This window comes from Balaenoptera ricei, chromosome 18 (genome assembly GCF_028023285.1).
Source record: "Balaenoptera ricei isolate mBalRic1 chromosome 18, mBalRic1.hap2, whole genome shotgun sequence".
Classification (NCBI taxonomy): domain Eukaryota; kingdom Metazoa; phylum Chordata; class Mammalia; order Artiodactyla; family Balaenopteridae; genus Balaenoptera; species Balaenoptera ricei.
This window is the reverse complement of record NC_082656.1, coordinates 18,081,748-18,101,136: the sequence shown is the minus strand read 5'-3', so window position 1 is coordinate 18,101,136 and position 19,389 is coordinate 18,081,748. Positions and strand designations below refer to the sequence as shown.

Genomic DNA, 19,389 nt, shown 5'->3' with positions numbered 1-19,389 from the left:
GGCTAGCGGCTGATAATTTAGAGCCATACTTGAGTTTTTCCTTCTCTCCAAAGAAAAGGGCGGTGGTGTTTTTCCTAAAAAGAAACCTTGAATTGGGTGGCTAGTGTTCGGCCTAAAGCCTGCAAAGAAATACATAGATGCAAGGTGTGGGTGGGTGCAATAGTTAACTATTTTGATTGTGCTGCGGCTGGAGCAGCGCGGGCGCCCGTCCCACCCACCCCGGGTTGTGGGGTGCGGGGCGGACAGTCGTCTCCGTCCCCCCAAGCCGCTGTGGCCGGGCCTCTGGTCCTGAGAGATGCAGATGAAGCGGTGTGAAGGGTTGGGCTTTTTTTTTTGTTCCTAAAAATTCAACGAACAAAAAAAAAAGTACAACAATCCAAACCCAACCATCTTGTTGCGCGCCGGCTTTCTTCCCAGGCGGCTCCACCGGGGACAACGCCGCCTCCCGTCGCCCGCGCTCGGTCCAGGCCGAGCCCGCGGGTCTGCGCGATCCACGTCCCCTTCTCGGCGCCCGGGGCACGGCGCTTCGCGGGCGCGCGCAGCCCCTCTGGAAAGGAGAGAAGCCAGAAGCCAGGAACCCTCCCCTCTCCCAGGCGCACTGCGGCCAGCGGCGGTCGTCGGTGGCGGTTGGAGATACCGGAAGGACTCCCGCCTCCCCTCACCCACTCCCTCCCCGGGGGAAAGGGGAGGCCCGGCCTGGGAGGCGGACCGAGGTGCCGGGGGAGGAGGGCCTTGGGGCGGGGCCCGTCGGCGCCGCGAATCCATTTTGCAGCCGTTCCGGCGCGTAGCGCGCGGTTCCCGCGGCTGGAGGACTGGCCGCTGCGCGGCTCCCGGCGGGTCCTCTCCAGCGGTCCCGGAGGTCCGAGATAAGTACCCGCCGCCCGGGTCCTTAGGGGGAAGGGGGTGGGGATTTGCCCTGGCCGGGCAGGCACCTGCGTGAGTGGTGGGGTGGGGGGGGCCTGGCGGAGAGCTCAGTCGGCGCTCCAGTCCCGGCAGCACAGCCGAAAGCAGCCAGGCCCCGGAACGGGGGGATGGGGAGCAACGGCGTGCGGGTGGGCGGCGGGGGCAGCGCGCCCGGGCTGCTGAAAACCAGCTCCGCTACCCAACACGCCTGGCTTCACTTCCAGCGCCTCGGGATCGCCTACAAAAGAAAAGGCGACCATGAACCGGAGTCAGAGCACGCGACCATCCCCTGGCACTGAACCTGGGGAGGCTGCTTGGCCCCGTGGGAGGGCGCCCTAACCGAGAAGCTCCTTAGCACAGAGATGGCCAGCCTCTCCCATGCTCCTGGCTTTTTCATCAGGTCCTAGCAGGCTGGCTTTATTTGTGGGGAATGATTGAAAAAATTGAGGGTGAAGACTAAGGACCCTGTGCACATAAATGCATAAATACCCTCGTTCTTTGTTCTTTCTTTACAGTAGCCTCCTTTGATTACCAGTCACGACGTGCAAAAAAAAAAAAAACCAAACAAACAAAACCAAAACCTGATTGCTCTGCCCTGGGAAATAGTAACCCTGACCAATACACCTGCTTGCAGGGGACAGAGGTAAACTACAATACTTTTCCCTACGTTAAAAACAAATAAACAAACAAACAAAAACCAACAAAAAAAGAAAGCATCCAATTTCGTCAGGCCCAGAAGCTTTCAAAATTGAACTGTGTGTAGAATGTATGTGTTCCCACCCTCATGGATGGTCTTTGTTCTTTTCATATTTTGTCAAAACTCAGAAAAATTGATTCCATACTTGGAAATTCTTTATGTGACAATTATTTGAAACATACTATAATCCAAAGATTCATACTGCAAAGGAAAAGAGGCTACAGCAGCTTTTCTTTCTTTTTTTTTTAATAGGTTTTTTTTTCCTTCTGTGTCACTGCTGCTAGGGCTTATACAACAGGGCTTCAGTTTTCTGACTCTAGAGACCTTTATATAAAAGGTATTTTAAAAGCAGAATTTCTTTTACATAGCCACTCCCTCTGGTAGAACTTGATGGAGCTATTGATTAATTGGTTATACTTCTGTCTTGCACAATAAGCACATATGTTTCTTCCTGCTCTCCTATCTTTCCCTAAAAATACCATCTTTTTTGCACCAGCTGATGTACTAAACCTCTCTGGCAAGTCCTTCCATAACACCAGGTTATTTTCATTCTCTACATTTATTGGTTACCTGGCCCTACTTATGCCATAGCTGTTGTTCAGCTATGCCCATTTCCACGAACATGCTTTGTACCTGCTATGCTATGTAATACTTACTTTGTCCTCCCTTGAAATTACAGTTCAAGGGAGTCCAGCTCTCCTTTAGGACCTTTCTTGGTTAATACACTCATCCTCTAACATAACACTGTAAATGAGTATTTACAGTTTTCACAGTATCTGTAGACATATGTAATTAAATTACCTTACACTGATGTAGCTCAGTAGTTTACAAAATTGTCACACATTACTTAGTCTTTCCAAGAACATTATGAGGTAGGTACTGTAAAAATCCTCATTCCATGAAGGGTAAAACTAGTGCTTAAAGCTAGGTATTCAGATGCAGGTTCAGTGCTCTTTACCCTTCACTGGAGAACCTGTTACAACCTACTTTGTAAAAATTATAGAATTTTAGAAGGGATTTAGAGAGCTCATGATTAAATTTCTCCATTTGATGGATGAGGATACTGAATTCCTGACCCACTTTCTGGATAGTGCTAAGGTCTGAGAATTGGGAAACTCAGGTCCTATGCCTTGCTTGCTGTGTACAATTTGGGGGAGCAGGGGAGGCTCAGTATTTTCACTTGTAAAGTTAGGTGTTTAGCTAAATGATCTCTAAGATGTTTTTAAGCCCAGTACTTCTGTTTTATTCCTACCCCATAACTTTTAGCACCATATATTTCTTATATATTGGTAATACGTAGACACATACTAATATTAACTGCCTTAAACTGTTTTATATGTTAAACTTAGGTAGGTATGGTAAAAAAGTGTATGGTAAAAAAGTATGCCTTTTTCATATTTTTTTACTAAGCTCTATAAAAGTATGATTCTGTTGTAAGGTTGGGAATTGCATGGAGAGGTGGAGCAGTGTCATACATCATTGGTCAGAGTTCAGAAAGTGGTATGCCCTTTCTAGAGGGAAACTTGGCAGTCTTTTCAAGAGCCTTAAGAATGTTCCTACTCTTTGACCCACCTAACAATTGGACTAAGACTTTTCTACAGAGTGTTCATTAAAATGTTATAATCCCCCCAAAACAAACAGTCAATAAGAAACAGCATATCCATAAGATAGACTGTCATGTTTTAGAAGAATTTATAACAATAGGGGAAATGCATATGATAAAACAAGTGAAAAAAGTGGATACAAAGTTGTGTTATGCTTCCAGTTTTGTTAAAATATGTGTGTGTGCAAACACACAGGATTGGGAGGAATGTGCCAAAATAATGTTAGAAGAAATATACCAAATAATGATAATGGTTATTCCTTGCCTATGTAACTATGGGTAATTTTTTTCCTGTATTTTCTGAATTTTCTATAATCACAAATTACTTTTATAATTTTAGAAAAACAAAGTCCACTTGCATGGATAACCTCTCCAACTTTGGTATGGTGTCAGCTTTCTATGTCCTTTTGTAAGGCAGTTATCACACCTTTTATAGTAACAATACCTTTTTAAATGTGCTATATTTCTGAATTTAGGGCAGGAATTTTGGCTTATATTTCATATTTTAAAATATCATTAGATCATTGGATTATCCATTTTTGTTATTCGTGAAAGACACTGCCATTGTCATTACCTTGCCTTGGGACTCTTAGATACTAGAATGGTGCTAGAGGAATAGTACTCATAACAGTTAACCAAAAACAGGTGTCCTTTGACATACAGAATAGTTACATTCCAGTTAAGCTTTCTGTAAATATAAAGCAAATTCCCATAATGTGAACGCTTTCTAATTCATTTGCATTATAGATGTAAATATATTTCTAAGGAAATGTTGAACTGAAAATTTTTGCCAATAGTTTAAATTATTGTCTTTCCTGTGGCATAAGCACCACAAGTATATCTCCTTGGCAGTAACCTGGCTCCCCATTTAAAAGTCCCAGAGGAGCTCTTCCTTTCTTCCCCTGCATATGTGCAGTATTGAATATGAGTGAGGAGTGCCAACATAGTATATAGAATATAGCCAACCTAAAAATTGCTTAAAGTTTAGCATAATTAGCTTTCTACTTGAAATATTTTCTAGATCAGTTTTACTTAGAATAAAATGCGTATGTAATTCTACACTGAGCAAAAGGAACTTTGTTCAGACCAATTACATTTCCATCTCAGAAGTTCTTATTAGCAGGTAGGTAGTACTTATTAGTTATCCACTAAATACTTGTTTTCACTTGGCACAGTATTACATACTATGTAAATAATTTCACTTATCTACGTAGATCTAGCTTACTGTGTACTGAATGCTAGACTTTGACAGTACTTTCTGAAAGCTGGAATTAACCTCAAATGCAGAGCTACATGATGAAAACTTTTAATAGATACCAACCTGTTGGGGATAATAATTTAGGTTAATGATTGCCAAGTTTATTGTTGTGAAAGAAGACAATTTGTTCTAGGGGTAGAATTTTGCCACCTTCATTTAAACCTGTTTATATTTATTTGGGAGAAAAGAAACCAGACATTTCTAGTTTGTAAAACCTTTGCAGAAGTCAGTAGTTCCAATTTAAGTTAATTTTAACTCTTCACAGGTAAAGATAAGTAGTCTGGGTTTGGTTCGTACCAGACCAGGAGAATAATTTGGGCTATATGTATGTTTCCTTCAAATTCAGACCCTCATTATATTCAAATTGATTTCATCTGGGTGGGAGAGAATGGGATTCAACACCATTCGGTGTCCTTTTAGATTTCTCAGTAGTTGTACAAAAATGGGATAGGGATATCTGATCTAGCTGGTATCCTAAAACTATTGATTTAATGCTGCTGATTTACAGGATTACAGAATAATATCTTGGGTGATTATCAGGTGATACAGGGAAAAGAAAATAGGGAAAGAAACATAAGAAGTAAGGTAAAGAGGAGGTGTGAGATAAGGAAGGAATAAGAGGAAATCAAAAGACTGCATTCCTTGAAATAGAATGGGGAAGATGAGTTAAAAGAAGAATAAACAAAGGAAAAGTCGAGGCAAAATAGTGGCACAGAGAAGAGAAAGAAGGAAAGGAAAAAACTAATTTTTTCCAAGTTTTTCTGGACTATGAAGGTAATGACCTAGTTTTTTGTTTTTGAGACTGTCACCTTAGTCCAAAAACTTGTGAATTTTCTGAGTAGGTAGGCCTTCCAAGCTGCTGGACCTTCTGTACTAGGTTTATTTTGCCCTACTTATCAAGAATTCTACTAGAAATACCTTGGAGGAAATTTTGACTACTACTTATTCTAGGATAATGCCAGAAAAGGTAAGTTACTTATGTCTTATATGGACACAAAGGTAAATTATATTGTGTTTGCAAGGGCCACATAAAAATTAGATAAGCTATTTTAGATGCTATATGTGGTATATTTATTTTATTTTATTTTTTATGGCTCCTTAAATTTCTTTTTAAACATCTTTATTGGAGTATATGGTATATTAATTTTAATATTCCTTTTTTAAGTTTTCAGAAATTTTGTCTTTTTCTTAATCTCACTTTATCCTGTTTGGATCATACAAGTTTTGGAACAGTCTAAAAGCCAGAATGAGGTGTTAATAACACATTGATACAGAGTATTAAAAAAAAAACTTGGTAAATAATTTTCATATATTGTTAGATACCTTTCAAAACACTTATTCAATGAGGAGAAAGACTAATATGTATAAGTGGTTTGTCAAAGGTCATAGACTGAGAGCAAAACAAGTATGTCAGTCTCATCACAGGCCTTGATCCAGAGATTCTAATAATATATTTTTTATTTTATAAAAGATAAAACAATATTACAGCAGATTAAGCTCTCTCTGAAGCTTATCATAGTTAGCTAATGTTTTTGAAGTTTTACTTTTTTAGCTCAATATGGTTTTCTTATTATTGGTCCCCTCTTTAGTTTTTTTTTCCAACTTTTTATTGTGAAAAATTTCAAATATACTGAAAATTAAAAATATATTACAATAGATATCCTTACATCCTCTACCTAGATTCAGTAGTTGTTAATAGAGTCTTAGTAAGTTTCAAGAAACGATTATTAGTGGATCTCATACTAAAATATCAGTGTACTACTTGAAAATACAGTATACAACTTGAAAATAAGATTAACTAGTGGGATGAGAGGAAGTGATACTTTTTAAAGGTGAGCTCTTTTATTCTAAGCTTTGTTCCAAGATAAGGTTGATTGGTGGCTGTCTGTTTAGTAGAGCTCACATAATTTAGTTTTGTCTATGAAGTGAGTTTCAGAATTTGCTATATAGTTACTTGTTAGGTATTTAGATACTGCTTTAAAATTCCTGAATTCAGAGATGCCTCAAAGCAGGATGGAAATTTGATTTAAATCTCTCAGATATAAGGTATAATATATTGGCTTTTCTTTTTCTTCTGTAATGGGATTTGGAAAAGAAATCATGGGTATTATTTTGAACTTTATATTGCTATCAGCTAATGAAGTTCAAAGATTTAATAGGAAAGTTTCTTTTAATTAAAAGGTTTTATTTATTTTTTAAATAAATTTATTTATTTTTGGCTGCGTTGGGTCTTCATTGTTGCACACAGGCTTTCTCTAGTTGCGGCGGGTGGGGGCTACTCTTTGTTGCGGTGCACGGGCTTCTCATTGTGGTGGCTTCTCTTGTTGCAGAGCACGGGCTCTAGGCGCGCGGGCTTCAGTAGTTGTGGCGCACGGGCTTAGTTGCTCCGCGGCATGTGGGATCTTCCCGGACCAGGGCTCAAACCCGTGTCCTGTGCATTGGCAGGTGGATTCTTAACCACTGCACCACCAGGGAAGCCCAAAAGGTTTTATTAAAATTACCTTTTAAGAGTGAATAAAATGAGTACCTGTTCAATTGTAATCATTTTGGGTTGATCATATAAAAACAAAAGGGCTTCCAGGAGGGAGAAGTCATATATATTAGCTTTTACTTCTATTTTATGACTCCTTTGTAAGTGTTGGCTTTTCCATTTTTAATATTCTGGTTATTGTGTTACTGTTTTCATTTGCAGAGACTGTTGTTGCTATATACCCACTCAAGGTAGTATTGATCAAACAGTTTTCATAGTCTTCCTTAAGTGTGGATATCTTGAATGTTTGCTTAAAAATAAATCTGTGGTGGTGTTATACAACTGTGCATTTGTCAAAACTCATAGAACGGCGTACTGAAAGGAGTGAGTTTTATTCTACATAAATTAAAAAGTATATTTTAAAGTATAAATATGGTAGGAAAATAAAGCTGAAAACCAGAGAGGTGGTAGATAACTAGGTATGTATTTGGCTACTTTCTTTGTTGGTATAAAACTTGGGAAATTGTTGGGAATTCCCTGGTGGTGCAGTAGTTAGGACTCCACGCTTTCACTGCTGAGGGCATGGGTTCAATCCTTGGTTGGGGAACTAACATCCCAGAAGTTGCATGGCGTGGCCTAAATAAGTAAATACATAAATACATAAATAAGTAAGTAAGTAAATAAATAAATCTTGGGAAATTCTTAATTCAAAAGAAGAAATGAATCTTGGAAAACTTATTTGCCTTTATATACTTAATTTGACATCGGTTAAGTTGAAATTTTATCACTGGTGAACAGTAATTCTGTTCACATAAAATTTCTTGATATCTGTATTTGTCCCCCAGAAGGGGGGGATATGTACTTTGGTTTCGTCAAAGGAGTAAGCTCAATTGATTTATTTAGATTTTTATGTGTTAGCCACACTTTAAGAAAAGGATCTATAAGTTCCTTTACTGTGAAAAGCATACCCTTCACTTAGTGAGACTAAAAAACCTTATTATGTATTTTCCTTTAAAACTTTTAAGGCAACAAACTTGCCATGGTTTCTTGGGTTGTTAGGCTATATGTCTCAGTTTTCTCTAAAAGTCAACTGTGGAAGTGGTCACATAGTTTTGTGATTGTAGTTTTGAGTATAAAGCTAAGAAAAGAAAATAGTGTTTAGTTTTAATGTGGATTAAAATGAGAATCTTTAAATTATAAACCAAAATTTTTAAGTTATATCACTAAAAGTGGAACAATAGGATCTACCATGATTTTGATGCAATTTTCTTAAAAAAGGGACTTTCCAAAGACCAACTTTTTTCCTCTGGTTCATTTTAAGAGCTGTAAATTGATTGTGGCTTTGGGATGACTGTTTATTATTTCTAAATTTTCCTGTGTGTGACATTTTCCTTTTGATCATACTTGATTGCCTTAAAATTCTTCTTGGTCCCTCAGTTTTCTTAAAAGTTTCTCTTTGTCTTGTGTGCCCTTTTTCTCCTTCTCATTACAAAACTTGGTATCCTTTGTTTTTCCTTTTATTTATTTAATATGCTTGGATAGGATTCTCTGGAAGTATTAACCTTGCAAGGATGAGTAAATTAGGTTTACTTTATTGAATGCTGCTGCCACTACTTTCCTGTTTCTACAGTTTACTCCAGAATCTAGCCTTAGCATAGAATTCTTAGGTGAAAGATGACAGAGATCAATGGAGGTGATAAAGTGTAGAACCCCAGGACTAGTGATGGAAGATCATCAAAAGTTTTCCTTCTTTGCTCTAAAGAGAATGTTTTATAGCTGCTTGATAACTTCTTAGAGAGCACACTAACCTCGGTCTCTGTAGCCGTTCTCTTCTCAATGCTTTTCAAAGGTTGTATGATTTGCCATGTCACAAAAGATTTTTCAGAAAAATAAGCTTCACCATTTTTGCCGTGTAACACTAAATTTGACAGAATACTCTTTGCTTTAATTCTACATATATATGTATTATATATTTGTTATACATATATCTCTCACAACCTAATAGAAAACCATAAACTAATTAGTCTTGCAAGGTCAGCTTATCTTTTAAATACTACTTCTAGATTGTAGCTCCAATTGTGATTCTTAAAATTACTGTTAAAATTTATTTACTTACTGGGACTTCCCTGGTGGCGCAGTGGTTAAGACTCCGTGCTCCCAATGCAGGGGGCCCAGGTTCTATCCCCGGTCAGGGAAATAGGCCCCACATGCATGTTGCAACTAAGGAGCCCACGTGCCGCAACTAAGCTGGCAAGCTGCAACTAAGGAGCCCGCAAGTCGCAACTAAGGAGCCCGCGAACCGCAACTAAGGAGCCCACCTGCCGCAACTAAGACCCGGCACAAGCAAGTAAATAAATAAATAAATAAATATGTTTTTTAAAAAGTATATAATAAAAAAAATTATTTACTTTTGGTTATAAGATGGCATAGAGATTAGTAGACCCTATTTTGTTACTTTGGTGGTAATGTGATATGTGTGTGTATATATCAGTAAACTGAATGAGGACATATTTAGCACTATTTTTGGTTCTAAAACTTCAGGGATAAAAGTTTTAAAATGTACATTTTAAAAGAATAAACTTGTATTGAGAATTGGTATTCTCTATGGTATTCTCTAGGTCAGAGATCTCAAATATTTTGGTCACAGGACCCCTTTACACTTAAAAACTAAGGCTCCCAAGAGCTTTTATTTACATGTGTATTATATATAGATATTTAACTGTATTAGAATGTATGATTTATAACATACATTGGTGATTTGAACCAATTAGTTCACTTTGTAATGTAGATCTCCAAATAGTGACATGGTCTCTCCTCTAAAAAAGCCAAAACCCACATGTTAATTTCACCACTTGTTTCATTACAAGCTCTTAAGTGGCAAATATGTTTTCCAAAATCCAATTTTCACTCAAAAATTCAACTTTTTATCATTGGTGAGAAATACTGTCATTTGTTTCCCTTGAAGTGATGGGTTCATTTTGTTCATTTTCAAAAAAATACCTGCCAGATACCTAAGTCTGCACAGCCATAGTTCGTCATTTGTTGTTTCAAGTAAAAATGGTGTTCCATGAAAAAAGCAGCTGATTTAGCTTGTAGCTCAATCAGCTAATTGCTTTTCCTCCAGACAGTATCTGCTGGTATGCAGTAGAAATGCTTTGTGGTTACTTCATATTTTGTCACACAAAATATTAAAAAGACATGTCCACAAGGATCAAGATTTAGTAAAATGAATAATTTTTACTGCTTCATCTAGAACATTCTAAAATGAAACTGGCTGCCCTCACCCCTGCCCCCACCGTGGGTACGTGGTGGTGAAGAATACAATAACCAGGAATCCAGTTTGGTGCTACCTGTTGCCTTGTTTGATTCCTGCTAAGGCTCCAGCAGTGTCTACTCACCACTGCTTTTTTTACAGTGCACTGTCAACATTGTGCCAAAAGTAAATAACATCTCAGTATTACTATGAAAATAGTATTGTCCTCACAGATGCCCTGGAAGAGTCTTAGGGGACGCCCAGGTTTGTCCCCACTGGCTTTGATTACTGTTCCAGTGGTTTGAAAAAATATTCACTTAATTCTCTAGGGAAGAATGAATTGCAGCTCTCTCATTTTATGTTTTTACCTCTGATTTTAATAATTGTAATCTTGCCTTTGAAATAGAAAAATATGCCAGTTTTTAATAAAAGTCTACGTGACAGTGCATGCTTGGATTTATATTTCTGTGCTGCTTTCTTTAAATAGCATACCATTTTATAATTGTGGGCCCAGACTAAAGAGCTCATTCTCTTCAGACACTGAGTGGCTTTGTTTCTGACAGCTAGTAGTCAGCTCTGTTTTAAAACAAGCAGTTGGGTCCTGCTGGCTCAACTTGCAGTTGTCCTAGTCCTAACCCTGTCCCCTGTCTCAGCCAAAGACTGTTGTTGGAAAGCCCACACAAAGGCCTTGTGTACAGGGAGCCCTACTAATAAGGAGCGTGTTCTAGTCCCAGCAGATTAAATCTGCTTTGGTGTGCATTCCCTTCACAAATTTCTCACTTATTTCCTTTGTTTGGTTATTTCAGTGAAAAATCATTTTTAATGGCTATGAAGATAGTTTCTTCTAACTAGTCCATAGTCCAAATGAAGGGGTTACAGGAGTAAAATAAAATGTTTCTTTCTCTCTGGTAGGAGATGTGATGGAGCTGCTTGAAGAAGATCTCACGTGCCCAATTTGTTGCAGTCTGTTTGACGATCCTCGAGTTTTGCCTTGCTCGCACAACTTTTGCAAAAAATGCTTAGAAGGGATCTTAGAGGGGAACGTGCGGAATTCATTGTGGAGATCATCTCCATTCAAGTGCCCCACATGCCGCAAGGAAACTTCAGCCACCGGGGTCAGTAGCCTGCAGGTTAATTACTCCCTGAAGGGTATTGTGGAAAAGTATAACAAGATCAAGATCTCTCCCAAAATGCCAGTGTGCAAAGGACACTTGGGGCAGCCTCTCAACATTTTCTGCCTGACTGATATGCAGCTGATCTGTGGGATCTGTGCTACTCGTGGTGACCACACCAAGCATGTCTTCTGTTCTATCGAAGATGCCTATGCTCAGGAAAGGGATGCCTTTGAGTCCCTCTTCCAGAGCTTTGAGACCTGGCGTCGGGGAGATGCTCTTTCTCGCTTGGATACCTTGGAAACTAGCAAAAGGAAATCTCTACAGCTGCTGACTAAAGATTCAGATAAAGTGAAGGAGTTTTTTGAGAAGTTACAACACACATTAGATCAAAAGAAGAATGAAATCCTTTCTGACTTTGAGACCATGAAACTTGCAGTTATGCAGGCCTATGACCCAGAGATCAACAAACTCAACACCATCTTGCAGGAACAACGAATGGCCTTTAACATTGCTGAGGCTTTCAAAGATGTGTCAGAACCCATCATATTTCTGCAACAGATGCAGGAGTTCAGGGAGAAAATAAAAGTCATCAAGGAAACTCCTTTGCCTCCCTCTAATTTGCCCTCAAGCCCTTTAATGAAGAACTTTGATACCAGTCAGTGGGAAGACATAAAACTAGTAGATGTGGATAAACTTTCTTTGCCTCAAGACACTGGCACATTCATTAGCAAGATTCCTTGGAGCTTTTATCTGTTATTTGTGGTAATCATTCTGCTTGGCCTTCTCATTTTCTTCAGTCCTACCATATTCCTAGAATGGTCTTTATTTGATGAAATCACAACTTGGAAAGACAATCTTTCAAACTTTAGTTCCTACCTGACTAAATCAGCTGATTTTGTAGAACAATCAGTTTTTTACTGGGAACAGTTGGCAGATGGGTTTTTCATTTTCAGTGAAAGATTAAAGAATTTTACTTTGGTGGTGCTGAACAATGTGGCAGAATTTGTGTGCAAATATAAACTGTTATAAAACCTGTTTAAAGTACATAGTTCTGTGTCTTTTGTTAGAAATTTGTCAGAGTACAGAGTGGTAGTTCAGATTTGGTCAAGATTCCAGTCAGATATTTTCCTCTACAAGTACTCCTTTCAAAAACAATGTCCTACACATGTTGTTGAAATTAGGTAGTATAAAGATAAAAGTGAAATTTAATAGTGTAGTCCTGAACCCTCCTTCCTTTTTTAAGTGCTTTTGAAATAAGCATCCTACCCCTAATACTGGTTGTGTTTATGCTATGAAAAAAGGGGATGTGAGAGAGTACATGATTTAATATTGATGAGGTAGTGTAATAATGATTGTTCTTAAGCATGTAATAAAGACTACTCTTGTAAAGCAACTTTTTTGTTTTGAGTGAACATTCTTTAAAAAAGGAATAAGATATGGATTGAATTTCCAACTTTTTCTGCAGAGGGTTGATTTCTTTTTTTGGTACAATGTAAATCTCATGTAAACAAAAACTGGCATTACCTTGTGCGAAGTTTACGTTTTAAGGAGGGTGGAGATTTATTTCAGCTTGCCTTTTCTCTGCTTAGGTTTTGTAAATTTACCACCAAAGGAGTTTGGAGGTAAACTACGAAACTGTTAGGTGACTGTGCAAGCAAAGGCATGGGTAAAAACAAACAAAAAAACACATTGCAAGAGCAGGAAATGGAAAAGCCACCTTTTTACTGGCAGCTAAGTGTTGTTCCAAAGTATCATGGCAATCTTAAGAGTAGTAAGATTAATTTAATGATAGATGAAGCTATCAGCTATTATAAAGTACAAAATAATCAGCTAAACAATAAGGCTGTCCTATCTGCTCACATGAGATAAAGATGCCCTGTCTCCCACAGAACAAAAATACTTAATTTTTTCACCTTGTTTAGAATTCAGATGAAAACAAGAAGTGACTTTATCTTAGAACTGCTTTCAGTCAACCTTATTTCTGTCATGGGACAAGACATTCCTTGACAGTCCAGAGGGTCTTTACCCCAGTCTATTAATTTGGTTGAGAGGAGGTAATACAAGCAGGGACAGGAAAAGAAGGTGGCAACTAAATTTCAAGTACAGAAGAATCATTCTAGTTATGAGAAGAGTAGTCAAAATAAGCTGCTAGTTGAGGTAATGACTGCCTTATCCCCAACTGACAATCGAAGATTAGCCACTAAATTGCTAAAGGGATAGAAAAAATTAAGACAATGTTTATCTATAAATATTACCTCTGCCATGAGGACTCAAAGTAGATAATAGGTTTGGAGAGGGGGAATGCTTTTCTGCTCCCAGTATATATATATATATATATATATATATTTTTTTTTTTTTTTTTAATATAGATTTACAAGAGGTTTTTATGAAGGTTCTTTTTTTTTTTTTTTAATGGGATACAGTAAAGGGATCTATTTGACACATGTCCTCAGACATATTGGCAGTTTTCCTTAAACTATGGAGTTCCTCATCTGTTACTTTTTCATTCTGTATACTGTACGTTCCCAGGCAACTCTCAAATTTGTAAACACAGCTATGGACACACTATTTGCTTTAACAGTAGTTACCTGGAAATCGAGGTCTCTGTTTCTGTTAAATTCCCCTCCCCTACATTTCTTAATCATATGTAACATTTGTGGTTACAGGTTGATTTTCAAGTTCCTAAGTCTGTGCCTGATGGTTTGTAGCCTCTAGTGTGAAGCAAGAGGAAAATGAGTAGTCAGGAACTGGTCACTTTGAACGTGGGAGGGAAGATATTCACCACAAGGTCTTCAACCTTAAAGCAGTTTCCTGCCTCTCGGTTGACACGTATGTTAGATGGCAGAGACCAAGAATTCAAGATGGTTGGTGGCCAGATTTTTGTGGACAGAGATGGTGTTTTATTTAGTTTCATCTTAGATTTTTTGAGAACTCACCAGCTTTTATTACCCACTGACTTTTCAGACTATCTCAGGCTTCAGAGGGAGGCTCTATTCTATGAACTTTATCCTCTGGTGGATCTCTTAAACCAAGAACACCTGCTACAGCCAAGACCTGCTCTTGTGGAGGTACATTTCCTAAGCCGAAACACTCAAGCTTTTTTCAGGGTGTTTGGCTCTTGCAGCAAAACAATCGAGATGTTAACTGGGAGAATTACAGTGTTTATAGAGCAACCTTCAGCACGGACCTGGAGTAGTAACTCTTTCCCTCCTCAGATGACCTTACTTCCACTGCCTCCACAAAGACCTTCTTACCATGACCTGGTTTTCCAGTGCGGCTCTGACAGCACGACTGATAACCAAACTGGAATCAGGTATTTTGTATTTTGAAGCCTCTATTCTACACCGGTTCCTGATGTTTTCCCTCAAAATTGAAATTTTCTCATTTCAGTTTTGGAAAAGAATGATTACTCAAAATGATTTTTTGGGGGGAGTAACCAGCAGAGTTGGGTGGAATGACCAGATAATTATTGTCCAAACTGAGATACTTTTCAGAGTGAAAGAAGGAGTTGTTATTATGTGGGACAATAGGAATAAATCAAAATTGTCCAGGGAAAACTGGGACTGTGGTCATTCAAGTTGTAGGAGGAAACAATTTTATAGATTATGTTCCATTTCTATGGAATGAGAAGCCTTTTTCTCCCCAAGGGTTTCTTTTCGTTGCTGGTATATAGTAAAGGCTCAACAGTTTGTCATGATTTCCTTACACTATGTACAGTTCTTTCAGTCCTTCTGATTTGGCTACTGATTTTTCTCCATTCCACTTTATTTTTAAACACCATTAAGGCAGATATATCTCATGGCAAATCTGGTCTCCTGTTACATTGTTGGCACTCTTACACAACTCAAAATATTGGGATAGGCTGTCAGTATATTAAGGATAGTTGCTTCTGAGTCAGTCACTTTCTACTCCTGTTATTCTTGGCTGGACCCTAAGGCGGATTTCCACTCTACTGTCACGGACACTTTTTTTTCACCCCTTAGAAATGTCTTAATGCTGTCCGACTATTATTTTACTGTGAAAGCTGGCTTTAATTTTCAGGAGGGGGAAAAAAAAAAAAGTCTGCATATGTTCTTTACTGACAGTATTTAAATAAGATACACGTTTTTGGGGTCAAGGTAGACAGACATATTTTGGGATATTTTCTTAACTTTTGCAGTAACCATCAGAAACGATCAATGTTTACCCCTCCCACAACATACCCCTTGGTCCTGCATACCAGCTGAAGAACCCTGGGCAGTAGGACAATTCTTAAGTTTTTACGCTTTATAATTTCCTGCCTTTCCAAAGAGGCATGAAATGTCATTTTGGGGAAAGAGATCCAGCTAACAGGCTGATTGTGGAGAAAACCTAAGACCCTATCTTCACCTCAAAATGTTTTAAGATACCTCTGGTCACAGTTGGTGGGGTACTAACATAAATAGAAGGGAAATTACCAGTTTTTTGTTTTTTGTTTTAAATTTGTGTGATTAAGATCTTTGGGGATCCCTTTCTAAAAAGTTAAAAAACTAAGAAAAAATGGTGTCATTGATTTCAAGAAGGAACATGCAAGATAAAAAGGTATCCTGGAAATACTAAATGCTCTTTAAAAGCTATGCATTTGGAGAAAATGACTATAATCTTGAAAAACATTAGAAACTCAAGTTGGGATATTCTTTGTGTGTACACAGTGACAGTAGTTTTCCCTTTGCTGTTAAGTGTTTGTGTTTTACAAATAGTACAAAAAAGTTTTTTCATCTTAATGAGAGAATGACATATTTAAATTCCAAAATAGATAATTCCAAATCCAGAAGCTATTTTTAAAACTGACTTTTTCTTGCATCACCAAAGAGTATTCTTTTCAGTTGTTTGAAGTTTAGAATTTTTTTCAGCCTATAAGTGGTCGTGATTTTTTTCTATAGTTCCAATTTCAAAGTAGAGGTAGATAACCCAAATAAGGTGACATTATTGGGAGTTCAGGTGATCGGATGAAAACTCTTGGTCTTAAGAGGCCCACCTTAGGTATATAATTATTTAGCTAGCAATCATTTTTATTTCTTGCTCACTCCTTGTGGTCTGAATCTGTCCATTCAGATGTTTTTTTTGAAGGTGGAAAGTGGAGGAGTAAGCTTGAATGGCTCCTCAGAGTCTGGTGTATCATCCAGCTGTTCAGTATGTTCTACTAATATGATTTATCACTCTGAGGTCTTGGTAACCTAGCAAGTTGCTCAGTTATTATCTCTCAAGTTCACAGTACTAGAAATACTTGGCGTGCATATTGCAGAGGGCCATACCACATTATCAAGTCAAGTTATGGTCACAGGATTCTAGAGTCTCTTTGGTAGCCATCTTCTATCTGACCTTTCCTTTATAAACTAGCTCAAATGGAAAAGTGTACTTGCCTTTTAAGTTTTTAAAATAAGTTGTGATTTTCCATTTCCCATTAGTTTCTTTTATCTTTTTCTTATGCCTTGAAATCTTCCATTTTTCATTTTGGCCTCTTAGGGAATCAAGTATTTAGGCCAAGTGATTTCTTGCAAGTACATTCCACTTTGTTATCACCTACTATATACTATTTGCATCTTAATTTTGTGAGATGTTCTGTAACATTTTTTCTCTTTGACAAAAGTTTCTAGGCTATAAAATCAAGATCTGGGGTTTGCGGGTAGATGAAATGATTTACTAATGTTAAAAATTTGCTGTATTAAACATAAATGTGCTTTTGATATGTACTTTGTAGTTTTATAATTCTTACATTTTATTATTGAATTTTTTTCTTTGCCTAGAATGAGTTTCTAAATGTGAGCTACAATAACCACTCTATCAATCATAATTAAAAGGAGGCCAGGGATGACCCCAAGGCTCTTTTTATCCCATAAAACCACAGATAGTTTAGGTTGCTGCCTGGGACTAAAGCCTTTTTTTTTTTTCACATCTCATAAACAAATGGTGGGAGGACACAAAGGATATAAAAATATCCTGATGGTAGATAAAGAAGGGGCAATATAGCTATATCTTTATGGACATGTTATGTTGACATTATTAAAGCAACATATAGTCAATCTGAAAAGTTCAGGTATATTTTTCTTGAATAATGTGTATCTATCAAGTTTTCCAGAAAGTTTTGTCATTTTGACTCCAGAAGCCTTTTGACCCCATGTTTTGCTCTTCAACAATGGACAGTTATTGAGAAAAATTGACAATAAAGTCTTCTTGACATTTAACATCTGCAAAATTTCACCTGAAAAATGCATTTGATAGGAGAAAGTCACAAAAGAAAATCTGTAATGTCAGTGCTGGTAATGGGTAAAATTAGATCTAGGGGGAAACTGTAAATGTATCAGATGTTCATTAAAATGATTGAATCAATTAATTAAATTGATTAAAACAATATTTAGTAAGTTGAAAACAAAATTTGGAAATAGTTAAATTACATTATATGAAAATTAAGCTAATTTAATTGTTTGATCAAATTGTTTGCTCCAGAAAATAATTTCTCAATGAAAATTCATCAATGTTAGCTATATTCCTAAATGTGGAATTAAAATGACTTTGGAGATCACAGCAAGGTCTCTGTTTTCAGTAGCCTGAAAGTACTGGCTTGGATTTATAAATGAAGTCTTTAAAAGTATCTGATCAAAAAATGGTTTGATACCTTTATTTGAGGTTATAAATCAAATATTTCCGTTTAGTTTTGCTGGTTATTAAAGGGCTGTTTTATAATTGAACATTTTTGTGTGTCCTAGGTATGTTTCTATAAAACCTGATAACCGAAAACTGGCCAACGGAACTAATGTCCTCGGCTTACTGATTGACACTTTATTAATGGAAGGCTTCCATCTGGTCAGCACCAGAACAGTATCCTCTGAAGACAAAACTGAATGCTATAGCTTTGAAAGGATAAAAAAGCCTGAAGCTCTTGCCATGAACAAAACACTGAAACCAGAGACTACCCTCATGCCAGAGCAATCTCAGAAAAAGAAATGAGGTTCTCTGTTCTCTTTTAGAGTAAAAAGAAATTGCCATTTTCTTGTTTGGAAATTCCATATTTAGGGCATATATGTTAGTCAAATATGTACTCACCCTAACTTTCTGGCCTTCTACCATGCCATCTTTGGGCAACCACAGCTTAACAGTGCTTAAGCCACACTGACTACTTGCTGCTCTAAACAACACCGTGCACTTGGTGCTTTGGCGCACGTTCCTTCTACCTTCAATGCCTCTTTCCCTTTCTCTTCTTCATGAACACTTATAAAGCGTTCAAGAATGGACTATGGAATCAGACTGCTTGATTTCTAATCCCAACTAAGTCACTTACTAGCTATATGGCTTGGGCAAGTCATTTAACTTCTCTCTGCCTCAACTTTTTCATCTATCAAATGAGGGTAATAAATATATCTCCCTTATAGGATATATGAGGATTAAAGGAGATAATGTAAAGCACTCAACACACTGCCTGGCACATGGTAGGCACTCAGTAACTATCAGTGGTGATAATGATGAAGAAGATGGGTGACCCACTTTCAACTGTACCTCTTCTGTAAGGCCTTGTTTTCCTTCTTTCCTAGGCATAGTAATCAGCCCTTTCCTCTATCTAGACTTACGTGCCATCATAAAAACAAATTTTTCTCACTTGAATGTGAGCTCGATCCACTCAACAGTTTTAACTCTACTATGTGTAAAGCACTGTGCTGAACACTTGGTGAGAAATACCTTTGTTAAAAATTAGCACCTACTCTGGTAAAAAGCTTTTGCATATAACTTCTACTAACATTTCAAATACACATATTACTTTTTAAAAAATATTTATTTATTTGGCTGCGCTGGGTCTTAGTTGCAGCATGTGGGATCTTTTAGTTGCGGCATGCAGAATCTTTTAGTTGTGGCACGCGAACTCTTAGTTGCGGCATGTGGGATCTAGCTCCCGGACCAGGGATCGAACCTGGGCCCCCTGCATTGGGAGTGCAGAGTCTTAGCCACTGGACCACCAGGGAAGTCCCCTACACATCTTACTTTGACTTAGTGAGTCCTCTTGTAGGAATTTCTCTTATATACATGTCTTTAAAATATTAGGATAGGGCTTCCCTGGTGGCGCAGTGTTTGACAATCTG

At 37.8% G+C, this 19,389-nt stretch overlaps 2 protein-coding genes across 7 annotated transcripts; both read left to right on the top strand.

The window, feature by feature from the left end:
• The first annotated feature begins 740 nt into the window (after positions 1-740).
• On the top strand, positions 741-12,692 carry TRIM13 (tripartite motif containing 13). Of its 6 annotated transcripts, XM_059902769.1 has the most exons (5): positions 1,070-1,303; positions 1,419-1,546; positions 5,304-5,428; positions 8,474-9,278; positions 11,097-12,692. In XM_059902769.1, exon 5 carries the CDS (start codon positions 11,105-11,107, stop codon positions 12,326-12,328), a length of 1,224 nt encoding a protein of 407 aa, XP_059758752.1. In that variant the 5' UTR covers positions 1,070-1,303; positions 1,419-1,546; positions 5,304-5,428; positions 8,474-9,278; positions 11,097-11,104; the 3' UTR covers positions 12,329-12,692. The 6 variants fall into 6 exon arrangements, with proteins under 6 accessions (XP_059758754.1, XP_059758750.1, XP_059758752.1 ...); XM_059902767.1 differs by lacking the exons at positions 1,070-1,303; positions 5,304-5,428 and adding an exon at positions 770-859 and having other exon boundaries at positions 6,792-9,278; XM_059902770.1 differs by lacking the exon at positions 5,304-5,428 and having other exon boundaries at positions 9,098-9,278.
• A 1,339-nt stretch (positions 12,693-14,031) lies between these two features.
• On the top strand, positions 14,032-18,265 carry KCNRG (potassium channel regulator). Its single transcript, XM_059903221.1, has 2 exons — positions 14,032-14,612; positions 18,025-18,265. The coding sequence occupies exons 1-2, from the start codon at positions 14,032-14,034 to the stop codon at positions 18,263-18,265; spliced, it is 822 nt and encodes a 273-aa protein (XP_059759204.1).
• Positions 18,266-19,389: the final 1,124 nt, after the last annotated feature.

Bases quoted from the DNA above. Each gene is read 5' to 3' on its own strand.
- KCNRG (XM_059903221.1), top strand. From the start codon at position 14,032: ATGAGTAGTCAGGAACTGGTCACTTTGAACGTGGGAGGGAAGATATTC. The intron at 14,613-18,024 runs GTATTTTGTATT...TGTGTGTCCTAG, and splicing joins GATAACCAAACTGGAATCAG to GTATGTTTCTATAAAACCTG.
- TRIM13 (XM_059902771.1), top strand. From the start codon at position 11,105: ATGGAGCTGCTTGAAGAAGATCTCACGTGCCCAATTTGTTGCAGTCTG.